General features: G+C 48.2%; 1 protein-coding gene across 1 annotated transcript; it reads left to right on the plus strand.

The window, feature by feature from the left end:
• Positions 1-17,530: 17,530 nt before the first annotated feature.
• LOC127908013 (uncharacterized) lies at positions 17,531-19,958 on the plus strand. Its single transcript, XM_052464925.1, has 2 exons — positions 17,531-17,924; positions 18,903-19,958. Exons 1-2 carry the CDS (start codon positions 17,645-17,647, stop codon positions 19,772-19,774), a joined length of 1,152 nt encoding a protein of 383 aa, XP_052320885.1. The 5' UTR covers positions 17,531-17,644; the 3' UTR covers positions 19,775-19,958.
• Positions 19,959-20,181: the final 223 nt, after the last annotated feature.

Below are 20,181 nucleotides of genomic sequence, written 5' to 3' on the forward strand. Positions count from 1 at the left end.
AATTAGGCTACAGTTTTACGATGGGGAACTTGTGTCCCATATCATGTGATCATATGAATGAAAACAGTCTATAGACATTCTGGTGTTGACATGCCCTTGTATCACTAACATAAAAGGTAATCTGTGTTGGCGAGAGAACATCCTATCTTTGTGTGTGTGTGTTTGTATATCTGTCTCTGTAATGCAGGTCTAAGTGACAATGTCTGGCTTGGTGTCTCTCTCTCTCTCTCTCTCTCTCTCTCTCTCTCTCTCTCTCTCTCTCTCTCTCTCTCTCTCTCTCTCTCTCTCTATCTCCTCATAAGGTGAGGAGACACAGACGGTGACCTGGATCTCAGACTGGAGGGAAGGTGTGTGTGTCTAAAAGCATGTGTGTGAGATGTACTATCTGCTTTAATATCAAAGACATACAGTTCTCTCCTGCTTCCGCCGTCTGACCCATTTTCATGGTCCCCCCCCACTTTTCAGTTACATGAGACTTACACACACACACACACACACACACACACACACACACACACACACACACACACACACACACACACACACACACACACACACACACACACACACATAGAGTTCACTTATTTTACGCCTGCTCCTATAACTAATCTGATACTGACATGACAACTGAGGAATCTTCAGTGAAGTAGGTAAAAGTCTCGTGGTTCACCTGATTTCTCAGAACCCAGTCTTCAGTGAAGAAGGTAAATGCCTCAGTGGTTGACCTTGGCTTTGCTCTTATTTCTCATAGCCCATTCTTGAGAATTGGCCATTCATCAATGTCCTCCTGAAAGGAGCCAATGGCTTAAGTCGAGTAAGTCTTCAGGCCTGCTTCCCCAATGGCACCATATTCCCTACGTTGTACACTACAACAGCCCTATGGGTCCTGGAGAGGAGATCCATCTCAGAGGGCCTTCACTATCATGAGTAGAGGGGACTGGGGCCTTTACTATCATGAGTAGAGGGGACTGGGGCCTTTACTACCATGAGTACAGGGGACTGGGACCTTTACTATCATGAGTAGTGGGGACTGGGGACTGGGGCCTTTACTATCATGAGTAGAGGGGACTGGGGCCTTTACTACCATGAGTAGAGGGGACTGGGGCCTTTACTACCATGAGTAGAGGGGACTGGGACCTTTACTATCATGAGTAGAGGGGACTGGGGCCTTTACTACCATGAGCAGAGGGGACTGGGGCCTTTACTATCATGAGTAGAGGGGACTGGGCCTTTACTATCATGAGTAGAGGGGACTGGGACCTTTACTATCATGAGTAGAGGGGACTGGGGCCTTTACTATCATGAGTAGGAGGGGACTGGGGCCTTTACTACCATGAGTAGTGGGGACTGGGGCCTTTACTATCATGAGTAGTGGGGACTGGGGACTGGGGCCTTTACTACCATGAGTAGAGGGGACTGGGACCTTTACTATCATGAGTAGAGGGGACTGGGGCCTTTACTACCATGAGTAGTGGGGACTGGGGCCTTTACTATCATGAGTAGAGGGGACTGGGGCCTTTACTACCATGAGTAGAGGGGACTGGGACCTTTACTGTCATGAGTAGTGGGGACTGGGGACTGGGGCCTTTACTATCATGAGTAGAGGGGACTGGGACCTTTACTATCATGAGTAGAGGGGACTGGGACCTTTACTATCATGAGGGGGGACTGGGGCCTTTACTATCATGAGTAGGGGGACTGGGGCCTTTACTATCATGAGTAGAGGGGACTGGGGCCTTTACTATCATGAGTAGAGGGGACTGGGGACTGGGGACCTTTACTATCATGAGTAGAGGGGACTGGGGCCTTTACTATCATGAGGGGGGACTGGGGCCTTTACTATCATGAGTAGGGGACTGAGGGGACTGGGACCTTTACTATCATGAGTAGAGGGGACTGGGACCTTGACTATCATGAGTAGAGGGGACTACCTTTACTACCATGAGTAGAGGGGACTGGGGCCTTTACTACCATTAGTAGAGGGGACTGGGACATTTACTATCATGAGTAGTGGGGACTGGGGCCTTTACTATCATGAGTAGAGGGGACTGGGGCCTTTACTACCATGAGTAGAGGGGACTGGGACCTTTACTATCATGAGTAGAGGGGACTGGGACCTTTACTATCATGAGTAGAGGGGACTGGGACCCGTATCATGAGTAGAGGGGACTGGGACCTTTACTATCATGAGTAGAGGGGACTGGGGCCTTTACTATCATGAGTGGAGGGGACTGGGGCCTTTACTATCATGAGTAGAGGGGACTGGGGCCTTTACTATCATGGGGGGGACTGGGGCCTTTACTATCATGAGTAGAGGGGACTGGGGCCTTTACTACCATGAGTAGAGGGGACTGGGGCCTTTACTACCATGAGTAGAGGGACTGGGACCTTTACTATCATGAGTAGGGGGACTGGGACCTTTACTATCATGAGTAGAGGGGACTGGGGCCTTTACTACCATGAGTAGAGGGGACTGGGGCCTTTATCATGAGTAGAGCGGACTGGGGCCTTTACTACCATGAGTAGAGCGGACTGGGACCTTTACTATCATGAGTAGTGGGGACTGGGGACTGGGGCCTTTACTATCATGAGTAGAGGGGACTGGGGCCTTTACTATCATGAGTAGAGGGGACTGGGGCCTTTACTATCATGAGTAGAGGGGACTGGGACCTTTACTATCATGAGTAGAGGGGACTGGGACCTTGACTATCATGTGTAGAGGGGACTGGGACCTTTACTACCATGAGTAGAGGGGACTGGGGCCTTTACTACCATTAGTAGAGGGGACTGGGACATTTACTATCATGAGTAGTGGGGACTGGGGCCTTTACTATCATGAGTAGAGGGGACTGGGGCCTTTACTACCATGAGTAGAGGGGACTGGGACCTTTACTATCATGAGTAGAGGGGACTGGGACCTTTACTATCCTGAGTAGAGGGGACTGGGACCGTTACTATCATGAGTAGAGGGGACTGGGGCCTTTACTATCATGAGTGGAGGGGACTGGGGCCTTTACTACCATGAGTAGAGGGGACTGGGGCCTTTACTATCATGAGTAGTGGGGACTGGGGACTGGGGCCTTTACTACCATGAGTAGAGGGGACTGGGGCCTTTACTACCATGAGTAGAGGGGACTGGGGCCTTTATTATCATGAGGAGTGGGGACTGGGGACTGGGGCCTTTACTATCATGAGTAGAGGGGACTGGGGCCTTTACTACCATGAGTAGTGGGGACTGGGGTCTTTACTACCATGAGTAGAGGGGACTGGGGCCTTTACTACCATGAGTAGAGGGGACTGGGACATTTACTATCATGAGTAGTGGGGACTGGGGACTGGGGCCTTTACTATCATGAGTAGAGGGGACTGGGACCTTTACTGTCATGAGTAGAGGGGACTGGGACCTTTACTATCACGAGTAGAGGGGACTGGGGCCTTTACTACCATGAGTAGAGGGGACTGGGGCCTATACTATCATGAGTAGAGGGGACTGGGGCCTTTACTACCATGAGTAGAGGGGACTGGGGCCTTTACTACCATGAGTAGAGGGTACTGGGACCTTTACTATCATGAGTAGTGGGGACTGGGGACTGGGGCCTTTACTATCATGAGAAGAGGGGACTGGGGCCTTTACTATCATGAGTAGAGGGGACTGGGGCCTTTACTATCATGAGTAGAGGGGATTGGGGCCTTTACTATCATGAGTAGAGGGGACTGGGGCCTTTACTATCATGAGTAGAGGGGACTGGGGCCTTTACTATCATGAGTAGAGGGGACTGGGGCCTTTACTATCATGAGTAGAGGGGACTGGGGCCTTTACTACCATGAGTAGAGGGGACTGGGACCTTTACTATCATGAGTAGTGGGGACTGGGGACTGGGGCCTTTACTATCATGAGTCGAGGGGACTGGGGCCTTTACTATCATGAGTAGAGGGGACTGGGGCCTTTACTACCATGAGTAGAGGGGACTGGGGCCTTTACTATCACGAGTAGAGGGGACTGGGGCCTTTACTACCATGGGTAGAGGGGACTGGGGCCTTTGCTATCATGAGTAGTGGGGACTGGGGCCTTTACTATCATGAGCAGAGGGGACTGGGGCCTTTACTATCATGAGCAGAGGGGACTGGGACCTTTACTATCATGAGTAGTGGGGACTGGGGCCTTTTTCTACCATGAGCAGAGGGGACTGGGGCCTTTACTATCATGAGCAGAGGGGACTGGGACCTTTACTATCATGAGCAGAGGGGACTGGGGCCTTTACTACCATGAGTAGGGGGGACTGGGGCCTTTACTATCATGAGCAGAGGGGACTGGGGACTGGAGCCTTTACTATCATGAGTAGAGGGGACTGGGGACTGGAGCCGTCACTATCATGAGTAGAGTGGACTGGGGCCTTTACTATCATGTGTAGAGGGGACTGGGGACTGGAGCCTTCACTATCATGAGTAGAGGGGACTGTGGAGGCTTGTATTTTTGTAACTGTGTGAGTGAGCGGAGCTCAGTGGAGCTCACTTCCTGTTGTAAATGTCCCTTTTGTGTGTGGTGGTTTCCTGTCCGGAGTGACACCAGTGATCCCACTATGGAGAAAGACACCCACGGGACCTGCCCTCAACCCCAAGGGAACCAAAAAGTGTCTGTGTGTCTGTCGGTGGGTGGGACTGTAGGATGGACACAAGAAATTCCGGTGATGTCTATCGTTTTACAAGTCAACTAAACCTATCCAAAGAAGAAGAAGCAGACATTACAGCTCCGCGTCTGAGGAAGACAACTCATACAAACCTAGAACTTTACTTCCGGCACCGAAAGAGATGGCCGCCTCGCTTCGCGTTCCTGGGAAACTATGCAGTTCTTTGTTTTTTTACGTGTTATTTCTTACATTAGTACCCCAGGTCATCTTAGGTTTCATTACATACAGTCAAGAAGAACTACTGAATATAAGATCAGCGTCAACTCACCATCAGTATGACCAAGAATATGTTTTCCGCGACGCGGATCCTGTGTTATGCCTTACAAACAGGTCAACGGAATTGATTCCATGCAGCGACCCCAAAAAACGACTTCGTAAAAGAGGGAAACGTAGCGGTCTTCTGGTCAGACTCCGGACACGGGCACACCGTGCACCACTCCCTAGCATTCTTCTTGCCAATGTCCAGTCTCTTGACAACAAGGTTGATGAAATCCGAGCAAGGGTAGCATTCCAGAGGGACATCAGAGACTGTAACGTTCTCTGCTTCACGGAAACATGGCTCACTGGAGAGACGCTATCCGGGGTGGTGCAGCCAACGGGTTTCTCCACGCATCGCGCCGACAGAAACAAACATCTTTCTGGTAAGAAGAGTGGCGGGGGCGTATGCCTCATGACTAACGAGACATGGTGTGATGAAAGAAACATACAGGAACTCAAATCCTTCTGTTCACCTGATTTAGAATTCCTCACAATCAAATGTAGACCGCATTATCTACCAAGAGAATTCTCTTCGATTATAATCACAGCCGTATATATCCCCCCCAAGCAGACACATCGATGGCTCTGAACGAACTTTATTTAACTCTTTACAAACTGGAAACAATTTATCCGGAGGCTGCATTCATTGTAGCTGGGGATTTTAACAAAACTAATCTGAAAACAAGACTCCCTAAATTGTATCAGCATATCGATTGCGAAACCAGGGGTGGTAAAACCTTGGATCATTATTACTCTAACTTCCGCGACGCATATAAGGCACTGCCCCGCCCCCCATTCGGAAAAGCTGACCACGACTCCATTTTGTTGATCCCTGCCTACAGACAGAAACTTAAACAAGAGGCTCCCATGCTGAGGTCTGTCCAACGCTGGTCCGACCAAGCTGACTCCACACTCCAAGACTGCTTCCATCACGTGGACTGGGACATGTTTCGTATTGCGTCAGATAACAATATTGACGAATACGCTGATTCGGTGTGCGAGTTCATTAGAACGTGCGTTGAAGATGTCGTTCCCATAGCAACGATAAAAACATTCCCTAACCAGAAACCGTGGATTGATGGCAGCATTCGCGTGAAACTGAAAGCGCGAACCACTGCTTTTAATCAGGGCAAGGTGTCTGGTAACATGACCGAATACAAACAGTGCAGCTATTCCCTCCGCAAGGCTATCAAACAAGCTAAGCGTCAGTACAGAGACAAAGTAGAATCTCAAGTCAACGGCTCAGACACAAGAGGCATGTGGCAGGGTCTACAGTCAATCACGGACTACAAGAAGAAACCCAGCCCAGTCACGGACCAGGATGTCTTGCTCCCAGGCAGACTGAATAACTTTTTTGCCCGCTTTGAGGACAATACAGTGCCACTGACACGGCCTACAACGAAAACATGCGGTCTCTCCTTCACTGCAGCCGAGGTGAGTAAGACATTTAAACGTGTTAACCCTCGCAAGGCTGCAGGCCCAGACGGCATCCCCAGCCGCGCCCTCAGAGCATGCGCAGACCAGCTGGCCGGTGTGTTTACGGACATATTCAATCAATCCCTATACCAGTCTGCTGTTCCCACATGCTTCAAGAGGGCCACCATTGTTCCTGTTCCCGAGAAAGCTAAGGTAACTGAGCTAAACGACTACCGCCCCGTAGCACTCACTTCCGTCATCATGAAGTGCTTTGAGAGACTAGTCAAGGACCATATCACCTCCACCCTACCTGACACCCTAGACCCACTCCAATTTGCTTACCGCCCAAATAGGTCCACAGACGATGCAATCTCAACCACACTGCACACTGCCCTAACCCATCTGGACAAGAGGAATACCTATGTGAGAATGCTGTTCATCGACTACAGCTCGGCATTCAACAACATAGTACCCTCCAAGCTTGTCATCAAGCTCGAGACCCTGGGTCTCGACCCCGCCCTGTGCAACTGGGTACTGGACTTCCTGACGGGCCGCCCCCAGGTGGTGAGGGTAGGCAACAACATCTCCTCCCCGCTGATCCTCAACACGGGGGCCCCACAAGGGTGCGTTCTGAGCCCTCTCCTGTACTCCCTGTTCACCCACGACTGCGTGGCCACGCACGCCTCCAACTCAATCATCAAGTTTGAGGACGACACAACAGTGGTAGGCTTGATTACCAACAACGACGAGACGGCCTACAGGGAGGAGGTGAGGGCCCTCGGAGTGTGGTGTCAGGAAAATAACCTCACACTCAACGTCAACAAAACTAAGGAGATGATTGTGGACTTCAGGAAACAGCAGAGGGAACACCCCCCTATCCACATCGATGGAACAGTAGTGTAGAGGGTAGCAAGTTTTAAGTTCCTTGGCATACACATCACAGACAAACTGAATTGGTCCACTCACACAGACAGCGTCGTGAAGAAGGCGCAGCAGCGCCTCTTCAACCTCAGGAGGCTGAAGAAATTCGGCTTGTCACCAAAAGCACTCACAAACTTCTACAGATGCACAATCGAGAGCATCCTGGCGGGCTGTATCACCGCCTGGTACGGAAACTGCTCCGCCCTGAACCGTAAGGCTCTCCAGAGGGTAATGAGGTCTGCACAACGCATCACCGGGGGCAAACTACCTGCCCTCCAGGACACCTACACCACCCGATGTTACAGGAAGGCCATAAAGATCATCAAGGACATCAACCACCCGAGCCATTGCCTGTTCACCCCGCTATCATCCAGAAGGCGAGGTCAGTACAGGTGCATCAAAGCTGGGACAGAGAGACTGAAAAACAGCTTCTATCTCAAGGCCATCAGACTGTTAAACAGCCACCACTAACATTGAGTGGCTGCTGCCAACACACTGTCATTGACACTGACCCAAGTCCAGCCACTTTAATAATGCGAATTGATGGGAAATTATGTAAATATATCACTAGCCACTTTAAACAATGCTACCTTATATAATGTTACATACCCTACATTATTAATCTCATATGCATACGTATATACTGTACTCTATATCATCGACTGCATCCTTATGTAATACATGTATCACTAGCCACTTTAACTATGCCACTTTGTTTACTTTGTCTACATACTCATCTCATATGTATATACTGTACTCGATACCATCTACTGTATGCTGCCCTGTACCATCACTCATTCATATATCCTTATGTACATATTCTTTATCCCCTTACACTGTGTATAAGACAGTAGTTTTGGAATTGTTAGTTAGATTACTTGTTGGTTATTACTGCATTGTCAGAACTAGAAGCACAAGCATTTCGCTACACTCACATTAACATCTGCTAACCATGTGTATGTGACCAATAAGATTTGATTTGACTTGATTTGATTTGATGTGAACTGACTGAGAACGTGCTGGTTCACATAGAAACACCAAACAATTTTCCTCCTACACCAGAGGAAGCTGGGAGTTGCCCTGGTCTCTGTCATCTTAACACTGAGGTGGAGGTGCGAAAGCGTTAAACAGAGTAATATACAGTACAGCGACTCTTAACAGGATGCCTGGGTGAAAGAGTGTCTGAGGGGAGGGACGAGGAGGAGGAGGAGGAGGGTGGGGAGAGGGGAGTGCTTGGACAGGAATGCGGACCTTGCTGAAACCCTGCAACTCCTCTTTACTGTACGGGCGGATGTGTGTGGAGGTCTCGTCAACAGCCTTGTAAGCGAGACCTCGGGCTCCTTCATTAAGTCTCTGAAAGGACCTCCTAATAGGTGGGAGATGTCCTCTAAGAAAGTGTTGCGCCTCGGGGCGAGGACAGAGGGAAAGTAGCATGGGTTGCAAGTCAGGAAAGAGAGTCCTTCTTTGTGAAAGTTAACCTATTAGCCCCGTGACTTAGTTGCAATTTCTGTGAAAAATTTGGGCGGGGAAATTGGTCCCTACGGCAGAAAGGGGTGGATGGATCATTTGGAGCTGAGAAGAGTCTTTGATAAGACACTTGGTTTGGTGTCACAAGTTTTCTGAGATGAAAAGCGTTTCTCTGAAGAATGAATCCGGGCTGACACGGCATGTGTTTTGGATAGTTATTTACCTGGATAATGGATTCGAAGTTGATATCCCTCCAGATAAGATTTCTTTCTAAATTGAATTTGAGTTATTTTGACCATCTGACTGATGAGATCAGACCTACTAAGTTTACATTTAGTTGACTAGTGTTTTTGTATCAAACATATGCATCACTACAGACCCCACATACAACAAATGCTAGATAGTTCAACAGAACCAATGCCTTTGTTCCATTAAGTTCCTCCTTTTCCTCCTAAAGGCACTAACTCTAGTTAACGTCTAGGATGTAAAGGTGATATGACAGTGTCTTGAGTCATTTTCAAACACAGTGAACCTATTGTTTTAGACGAACAGTGAGCAACAGTTGCCAGACTGCCTGATTCAAACACACAGCCAGACAGGCCTTCTCAACACATTAGGTTGCATTTTGACTAAATATGGGGCTCCCCCAGGGTCAGTTCTGTGGACGTTGCAATGCGGTGAATCAGAGGGTAAAATGCCACAGTTGCAAGTTAAATAAACATCCATATTCCAAAAAGGGAAGGAGGGAGAGAAAAAATAGACAGACAGACAGACAGACAGACAGACAGACAGACAGACAGACAGACAGACAGACAGACAGACAGACAGATCGACAGACAGCAGACAGACAGAGACAGACAGACAGACAGACAGACAGACAGACAGACAGACAGACAGACAGACAGACAGACAGACCAGGCAGGGAGTACAGACAGACAGGGAGGGAGGGAGGGAGTACAGACCAGGCAGGGCGGGTCAAACACAGGAAGGAAACCACAAGACTCCAGCAAAGTCAAGCCCTGAAGAATGTCTGTCTCTCCAAAATGCATAGTAGTTAGTTTCACAGACACACACACAGACACACACAGACACACACACACACACACACACACACACACACACACACACACACACACACACACACACACACACACACACACACACACACACACACACACACACACACACACACACACACACACACACACACACACACACACACACACACACACACACACACACACACACAGACAGACAGACAGACAGACACATGTAAACCACTTCCTTGCTCCTCCTCTGCCATCTTGTTTTATGAACAGCTACTTTTCTGGCTCTGCAGGGCTACTAAATCCTGAGTCTGGGTGAAAGGTCATGCTCTCTCCATCCTGCTGGGTGGATGCCCATCATTGTGTTTATATATTACCACTGGCGCTATTTCTAGATCGGAGCAACAGCGTTCCCGACACGGAGCCTCCCTCCTCCACCCTCCTCTTGCCGCAATCAAGGAAAAAGGACATGCCTCCATTTTTGGAATGATGGATCCGAGACAGGAAAAGGGCAAGACTATGAATAAAACAATATCCACGTGACTCAATTTTAAAACAAACTGCCACAGTGTTTCGGATCCTACATCTGTAGTTGCGTCCTCTGACAGAGGGAAAGGATGTGTTTTAATGGGCCCAATCATTGTGACTTCATAGAAACCACAGCAGAGGAGTCTCTTTGGTGAGTAAAGGAGGAGGAGGAGAAAAGAAAGAGAGAGAGAGACAAGCATTGACTGTGCACAGACTCAGTGAGCATAGCCTTGCTATTGAGAAAGGCCGCCATAGGCAGACCTGGCTCTCAAGAGAAGACTATGTACACACTACCCACACAATTAGGTGGAAACTGAGCTGCACTTACTAACCTCCTGCCACATGTATGACCATATTCGAGACCCACAAAGAATTTGAAAGCAACCCCAACTTTGATAAACTCCCATATCTATTGGGTGAAATACCACAGTGTGCCATCACAGCAGCAAGATGTGTGATATGTTGTCACAAGAAAAGGGCAACCAGTGAAGAACAAACACCATTGTAAATACAATCCATACTAATGTTTATTTATTTTGCCATTTGTTCTTCAACTATTTGCACTATTTGCAACTTTTGTGAGTGTAATGTTTACTGTACATTTTTTATTGTTTATTTCACTTTTGTTTATTATCTATTTCACTTGCTTTGACAATGTAAACATATGCTTCCCATGCCAATAAAGCCCCTTAAGTTGAACATTGAAATTGAGAGAGAGAGAGAAAAGAGAGAGAGAGAGAGAGAGAGAGAGAGAGAGAGAGAGAGAGAGAGAGAGAGAGAGAGAGAGAGAGAGAGAGAGAGAGAACGAGAAAGAGAAAGAGAAAGAGAAAGAGAAAGAGAAAGAGAAAGAGAGAGGGAAAGAGAAAGAGAAAGAGAGAGAGAGCACGAGAGAGAGAAAGAGAGACAATTATATAGAGTGAGCGAGAGAGAGAGAAAGAGAGAGAGCGAGAGAAAGAGAGAGAGAGAGAGAGAGAGAGAAAGAGAGACAATTGAATAGAGTGAGCGAGAGAGAGAAAGAGAGAGAGCGAGAGAGAGAGAGAGAGAGAGAGAGAGAGAGAGACAGAGAGAGAGAGAGAGAGAGAGAGAGAGAGAGAGAGAGAGAGAGAGAGAGAGAGAGAGAGAGAGAGAATCTCCCAAGGAACAGATTACATGGAGGCTCTCTGCATGTTTGCCAGTTCAGGGTGCTGACACAGTGAAGCGCCCCACTGACAGTCTTCACTTTCATCTCCCCCCAGGCCTCCTCTCCACTCTCTCCACCCCGAGACACCCACCCTAGAGTACCCAGCCCAGCCAGGGGCTGCCTTATCAGGTGCAGGTGAGGGGAGAGGGAGGGTAAGAACCAAAGGCTCCATTGTTTGGCCTACGGGCTAAGAGAAGAGGAGAAGATAGGGGAGGAATGCTCAGTGGAGAGGCTGATCAAAGATCAAAGACTTATGGGGATTGGGGGAAGAAGGGAGGGATAGAGGGAATGGGGGAAGAAGGGAGGGATAGAGGGAATGGGGGAAGAAGGGAGGGATAGAGGGATTGGGGGAAGAAGGGAGGGATAGAGGGAATGGGGGAAGAAGGGAGGGATAGAGGGAATGGGGGAAGAAGGGAGGGATAGAGGGATTGGGGGAAGAAGGGAGGGATAGAGGGATTGGGGGAAGAAGGGAGGGATAGAGGGAATGGGGGAAGAAGGGAGGGATAGAGGGAATGGGGGAAGAAGGGAGGGATAGAGGGAATGGGGGAAGGAAAACCATCATCGGTGGTATTGTGTTCATACAATAACTGTTGTATGAGAGAACAGAGCGAGGAACGAGGTGACGGTAATTGACCGTATCGTAACAATCCCCACCACATATTCTTAGTGGGCGGCCGCTGTCCTAATCCTTCCTCTTTCGTTGCTCGATTCTCAAAATCTTTCTGCCTGAGACAATCAACTTCCCGAAGAAAAGGATGCTGGGTAAATGAGTAATTGAGTCTTCGGGGCTGTTTAAGAGGTCCGTGATGAATGCATCTGAAATGGCACCATATTCCCTCATTTAAAAGTCGTCCAGTAAAGGAATAAGCATCTTATACGGTTGTTTATGTAATTCCATGTTGACAAGTGACATTTCAGGTGCAGTCCACCACGTCTGATTTGCGGTCTCGCCATCTGCAAAAACCCTCCTCCGAGCACGTTGGTCTGCTGCATTCTTCCTCCCTCTTCAGTATGATTTCAGGAGGGAGACAACTAGGTAGGCTACAGGGAGCCTGGAGGTATTTACACTGAAGAGCAGGAGACAGACAGGGACTACAGGGACCCTGGAGGTATTTACACTGAAGAGCAGGAGACAGACAGGGACTACAGGGACCCTGGAGGTATTTACACTGAAGAGCAGGAGACAGACATGGACTACAGGAAGGCTGGAGGTATTTATACTGAAGAGCAGGAGACAGACAGGGACTACAGGAAGGCTGGAGGTATTTATACTGAAAGAGCAGAGACAGACAGGGACTACAGGAAGCCTGGATGTATTTATACTGAAGAGCAGGAGACAGACAGGGACTACAGGAAGGCTGGAGGTATTTATACTGAAGAGCAGGAGACAGACAGGGACTACAGGAAGGCTGGAGGTATTTATACTGAAGAGCAGACATGAGACAGACAGGGACTACAGGAAGGCTGGAGGTATTTATACTGAAGAGCAGGAGACAGACAGGGACTACAGGAAGGCTGGAGGTATTTACACTGAGGAACAGCAGATGACAGACAGGGACTACAGGAAGCCTGGATGTATTTATACTGAAGAGCAGGAGACAGACAGGGACTACAGGAAGGCTGGAGGTATTTACACTGAAGAGCAGGAGACAGACAGGGACTACAGGAAGGCTGGAGGTATTTATACTGAAGAGCAGGAGACAGACAGGGACTACAGGAAGGCTGGAGGTATTTATACTGAAGAGCAGGAGACAGACAGGGACTACAGGAAGATGTGGATGTATTTATACTGAAGAGCAGGAGACAGACAGGGACTACAGGAAGGCTGGAGGTATTTATACTGAAGAGCAGGAGACAGACAGGGACTACAGGAAGGCTGGAGTATTTATACTGAAGAGCAGGAGACAGACAGGGACTACAGGAAGCCTGGATGTATTTATACTGAAGAGCAGGAGACAGACAGGGACTACAGGAAGGCTGGAGGTATTTATACTGAAGAGCAGGAGACAGACAGGGACTACAGGAAGGCTGGAGGTATTTATACTGAAGAGCAGGAGACAGACAGGGACTACAGGAAGCTGGATGTATTTATACTGAAGAGCAGGAGACAGACAGGGACTACAGGAAGGCTGGAGGTATTTATACTGAAGAGCAGGAGACAGACTGGGACTACAGGAAGCCTGGAAGGCTGGATTTTATACTGAAGAGCAGGAGACAGACAGGGACTACAGGAAGGCTGGAGGTATTTACACTGAAGAACAGCAGATGACAGACAGGGACTACAGGAAGGAAGCTGGATGTATTTATACTGAAGAGCAGGAGACAGACAGGGACTACAGGAAGGCTGGAGGTATTTATACTGAAGAAACAGGAGACAGACAGGGACTACAGGAAGCCTGGATGTATTTATACTGAAGAGCAGGAGACAGACAGGGACTACAGGAAGCCTGGATGTATTTATACTGAAGAGCAGGAGACAGACAGGGACTACAGGAAGGCTGGAGGTATTTATACTGAAGAGCAGGAGACAGACAGGGACTACAGGAAGGCTGGAGGTATTTATACTGAAGAGCAGGAGACAGACAGGGACTACAGGAAGGCTGGAGGTATTTATACTGAGGAGCAGCAGAGACAGACAGGGACTACAGGAAGCCTGGATGTATTTATACTGAAGAGCAGGAGACAGACAGGGACTACAGGAAGGCTGGAGGTATTTACACTGAGAGCAGGAGACAGACAGGGACTACAGGAAGGCTGGATGTATTTACACTGAGGAACAGCAGAGACAGACAGGGACTACAGGAAGCCTGGATGTATTTATACTGAAGAGCAGGAGACAGACATGAACTACAGGAAGGCTGGAGGTATTTACACTGAGGAACAGCAGGTGACAGACAGGGACTACAGGAAGGCTGGATGTATTTATACTGAGGAACAGCAGATGACAGACAGGGACTACAGGAAGCCTGGATGTATTTATACTGAAGAGCAGGAGACAGACAGGGACTACAGGAAGGCTGGATGTATTTATACTGAAGAGCAGGAGACAGACAGGGACTACAGGAAGCCTGGATGTATTTATACTGAAGAGACAGGAGACAGACAGGGACAGACAGGAAGGCTGGAGGTATTTATACTGAAGAGCAGGAGACAGACAGGGACTACAGGAAGGCTGGAGGTATTTATACTGAAGAGCAGGAGACAGACAGGGACTACAGGAAGGCTGGAGGTATTTATACTGAAGAGCAGGAGACAGACAGGAACTACAGGAAGCCTGGATGTATTTATACTGAAGAGCAGGAGACAGACATGAACTACAGGAAGGCTGGAGGTATTTATACTGAAGAGCAGGAGACAGACAGGGACTACAGGAAGCCTGGATGTATTTATACTGAAGAGCAGGAGACAGACAGGGACTACAGGAAGCCTGGATGTATTTATACTGAAGAGCAGGAGACAGACAGGGACTACAGGAAGCCTGGATGTATTTATACTGAAGAGCAGGAGACAGACAGGGACTACAGGAAGGCTGGATGTATTTATACTGAAGAGCAGGAGACAGACATGAACTACAGGAAGGCTGGAGGTATTTATACTGAAGAGCAGGAGACAGACAGGGACTACAGGAAGCCTGGATGTATTTATACTGAAGAGCAGGAGACAGACAGGGACTACAGGAAGCCTGGATGTATTTATACTGAAGAGCAGGAGACAGACAGGGACTACAGGAAGGCTGGATGTATTTATACTGAAGAGCAGGAGACAGACAGGGACTACAGGAAGGCTGGAGGTATTTACACTGAAGAGCAGGAGACAGACAGGGACTACAGGGAAGGCTGGAGGTATTTATACTGAAGAGCAGGAGACAGACAGGGACTACAGGAAGGGACCTGGATGTATTTATACTGAAGAGCAGGAGACAGACAGGGACTACAGGAAGCCTGGATGTATTTATACTGAAGAGGAGACAGACAGGGACTACAGGAAGGCTGGAGGTATTTATACTGAAGAGCAGGAGACAGACAGGGACTACAGGAAGGCTGGAGGTATTTACACTGAAGAGCAGGAGACAGACAGGGACTACAGGAAGGCTGGATGTATTTATACTGAAGAGCAGGAGACAGACAGGGACTACAGGAAGGCTGGATGTATTTATACTGAAGAGCAGGAGACAGACAGGGACTACAGGAAGGTTGGAGGTATTTACACTGAAGAGCAGGAGACAGACAGGGACTACAGGAAGCCTGGATGTATTTATACTGAAGAGCAGGAGACAGACAGGGACTACAGGAAGGCTGGAGGTATTTATACTGAAGAGCAGGAGACAGACAGGGACTACAGGAAGGCTGGAGGTATTTACACTGAAGAGCAGGAGACAGACAGGGACTACAGGAAGGCTGGAGGTATTTATACTGAAGAGCAGGAGACAGACAGGGACTACAGGAAGGCTGGAGGTATTTACACTGAAGAGCAGGAGACAGACATGGACTACAGGAAGGCTGGAGGTATTTACACTGAGGAACAGCAGAGACAGACAGGGACTACAGGAAGGCTGGAAGGCTGGATGTATTTATACTGAAGAGCAGGAGACAGACAGGGACTACAGGAAGGCTGGAGGTATTTATACTGAAGAGCAGGAGACAGACAGGGACTACAGGAAGGCTGGAGGTATTTATACTGAAGAGCAGGAGACAGACAGGGACTACAGGAAGCCTGGATGTATTTATACTGAAGAGCAGGAGACAGACAGGGACTACAGGAAGGCTGGAGGTATTTATACTGAGAGGGAGAAGGCAGACAGGGACTACAGGAAGGCTGGAGGTATTTATACTGAAGAGCAGGAGACAGACAGGGACTACAGGAAGGCTGGAGGTATTTATACTGAAGAGCAGGAGACAGACAGGGACTACAGGAAGGCTGGAGGTATTTATACTGAAGAGGAGACAGACAGGGAGACAGACAGGGACTACAGGAAGGCTGGAGGTATTTATACTGAAGAGCAGGAGACAGACAGGGACTACAGGAAGCCTGGATGTATTTATACTGAAGAGCAGGAGACAGACAGGGACTACAGGAAGGCTGGAGGTATTTATACTGAAGAGCAGGAGACAGACAGGGACTACAGGAAGCCTGGATGTATTTATACTGAAGAGCAGGAGACAGACAGGGACTACAGGAAGCCTGGATGTATTTATACTGAAGAGCAGGAGACAGACAGGGACTACAGGAAGGCTGGATGTATTTATACTGAAGAGCAGGAGACAGACAGGGACTACAGGAAGGCTGGATGTATTTATACTGAAGAGCAGGAGACAGACAGGGACTACAGGAAGGTTGGATGTATTTATACTGAAGAGCAGGAGACAGACAGGGACTACAGGAAGCCTGGATGTATTTATACTGAAGAGCAGGAGACAGACAGGGACTACAGGAAGGCTGGACTACAGGTGGATTTTTATACTGAAGACAGCAGGATGACAGACACTGAGGAACAGCAGGAGACAGACAGGGGACTACAGGAATTTATACTGAAGAGCAGGAGGCTGGATGTATTTATACTGAAGAGCAGGAGACAGACAGGGACTACAGGAAGGCTGGAGGTATTTATACTGAAGAGCAGGAGACAGACAGGGACTACAGGAAGCCTGGATGTATTTACACTGAAGAGCAGGAGACAGACAGGGACTACAGGAAGGCTGGATGTATTTATACTGAAGAGCAGGAGACAGACAGGGACTACAGGAAGGACTGGATGTATTTATACTGAAGAGCAGGAGACAGACAGGGACTACAGGAAGGCTGGAGGTATTTATACTGAAGAGCAGGAGACAGACAGGGACTACAGGAAGCCTGGATGTATTTACACTGAAGAGCAGGAGACAGACAGGGACTACAGGAAGGCTGGAGGTATTTACACTGAAGAGCAGGAGACAGACAGGGACTACAGGAAGCCTGGATGTATTTACACTGAAGAGCAGGAGACAGACAGGGACTACAGGGAGCCTGGAGGTATTTACACTGAAGAGCAGGAGACAGACAGGGACTACAGGGACCCTGGAGGTATTTACACTGAAGAGCAGGAGACAGACAGGGACTACAGGGACCCTGGAGGTATTTACACTGAAGAGCAGGAGACAGACATGGACTACAGGAAGGCTGGAGGTATTTACACTGAGGAACAGCAGATGACAGACAGGGACTACAGGAAGGCTGGAGGTATTTATACTGAAGAGCAGGAGACAGACAGGGACTACAGGAAGCCTGGATGTATTTATACTGAAGAGCAGGAGACAGACAGGGACTACAGGAAGCCTGGATGTATTTATACTGAAGAGCAGGAGACAGACAGGGACTACAGGAAGGCTGGAGGTATTTATACTGAAGAGCAGGAGACAGACATGAACTACAGGAAGCCTGGATGTATTTATACTGAAGAGCAGGAGACAGACAGGGACTACAGGAAGGCTGGAGGTATTTATACTGAAGAACAGCAGAGACAGACAGGGACTACAGGAAGCCTGGAGGTATTTACACTGAAGAGCAGGAGACAGACAGGGACTACAGGAAGGCTGGAGGTATTTACACTGAAGGAACAGCAGGAGACAGACAGGGACTACAGGAAGCCTGGATGTATTTATACTGAAGAGCAGGAGACAGACAGGGACTACAGGAAGGCTGGATGTATTTATACTGAAGAGCAGGAGACAGACAGGGACTACAGGAAGGCTGGAGGTATTTATACTGAAGAGCAGGAGACAGACAGGGACTACAGGAAGGCTGGATGTATTTATACTGAAGAGCAGGAGACAGACAGGGACTACAGGGACCCTGGAGGTATTTACACTGAAGAGCAGGAGACAGACAGGGACTACAGGAAGGCTGGATGTATTTATACTGAAGAGCAGGAGACAGACAGGGACTACAGGAAGGCTGGATGTATTTATACTGAAGAGCAGGAGACAGACAGGGACTACAGGAAGGCTGGAGGTATTTATACTGAAGAGCAGGAGACAGACAGGGACTACAGGAAGCCTGGATGTATTTATACTGAAGAGCAGGAGACAGACAGGGACTACAGGAAGGCTGGAGGTATTTATACTGAAGAGCAGGAGACAGACAGGGACTACAGGAAGGCTGGAGGTATTTACACTGAGGAACAGCAGATGACAGACAGGGACTACAGGAAGCCTGGATGTATTTATACTGAAGAGCAGGAGACAGACAGGGACTACAGGAAGCCTGGATGTATTTATACTGAAGAGCAGGAGACAGACAGGGACTACAGGAAGCCTGGAGGTATTTATACTGAAGAGCAGGAGACAGACAGGGACTACAGGAAGCCTGGATGTATTTATACTGAAGAGCAGGAGACAGACAGGGACTACAGGAAGGCTGGAGGTATTTATACTGAAGAGCAGGAGACAGACATGAACTACAGGAAGCCTGGATGTATTTATACTGAAGAGCAGGAGACAGACATGAACTACAGGAAGCCTGGATGTATTTATACTGAAGAGCAGGAGACAGACAGGGACTACAGGAAGGCTGGAGGTATTTATACTGAAGAGCAGGAGACAGACAGGGACTACAGGAAGGCTGGAGGTATTTATACTGAAGAGCAGGAGACAGACAGGGACTACAGGAAGCCTGGATGTATTTATACTGAAGAGCAGGAGACAGACATGAACTACAGGAAGGCTGGAGGTATTTACACTGAGGAACAGCAGGTGACAGACAGGGACTACAGGAAGGCTGGATGTATTTATACTGAGGAACAGCAGATGACAGACAGGGACTACAGGAAGCCTGGATGTATTTATACTGAAGAGCAGGAGACAGACAGGGACTACAGGAAGGCTGGATGTATTTATACTGAAGAGCAGGAGACAGACATGGACTACAGGAAGCCTGGATGTATTTATACTGAAGAGCAGGAGACAGACAGGGACTACAGGAAGGCTGGAGGTATTTATACTGAAGAGCAGGAGACAGACAGGGACTACAGGAAGCCTGGATGTATTTATACTGAAGAGCAGGAGACAGACATGAACTACAGGAATCCTGGAGTTATTTACACAAAGGAGCAGGAGACAGGGACGATAAAGAGTGGATTTGGAGCAGCTATCCCAGGAATCAATACATTAAGTCCCTGTGTCTACTTACAGACTCAGGTCAACATAACATATTGCCTAAAGTGGGGATATGTAACCATATCATCACTCCCAAATAAACCCATGTCAAATTACACAGCGCCCATCTGTTGTCTATAGCATACTATATATAGGCTGTTCATTCTAAACATCTGTTGTCTATAGCATACTATATATAGGCTGTTCATCCTTAACACCTGTTTTCTATAGCATACTGTAGGCTATTCATCCTAAACACCTGTTTTCTATAGCATACTGTAGGCTATTCATCCTAAACATCTGTTTTCTATAGCATACTGTAGGCTATTCATCCTAAACATCTGTTTTCTATAGCATACTGTAGGGTATTCATCTTAACCATCTGTTGTCTATTCATCCTAAACACCTGTTTTCATATAGCATACTGTAGGCTATTCTCTGAAGAGCAGGAGACAGACAGGGACTTAACCATCTGTTTTCTATAGCATACTGTAGGTTATTCATCCTAAACACCTGTTTTCTATAGCATACTATATATAGGCTGTTCA

Source organism: Oncorhynchus keta, chromosome 16, assembly GCF_023373465.1.
Source record: "Oncorhynchus keta strain PuntledgeMale-10-30-2019 chromosome 16, Oket_V2, whole genome shotgun sequence".
Classification (NCBI taxonomy): Eukaryota; Metazoa; Chordata; class Actinopteri; order Salmoniformes; family Salmonidae; genus Oncorhynchus; species Oncorhynchus keta.

Excerpts from the sequence above, each read along its gene's own strand:
- LOC127908013 (XM_052464925.1), top strand. The coding sequence starts at position 17,645 with ATGGACTACAGGAAGGCTGGAGGTATTTACACTGAGGAACAGCAGATG. Across the intron at positions 17,925-18,902 it reads GAACTACAGGAAGCCTGGAT|GTATTTATACTGAAGAGCAG; the intron begins GTATTTATACTG and ends GGAAGGCTGGAG.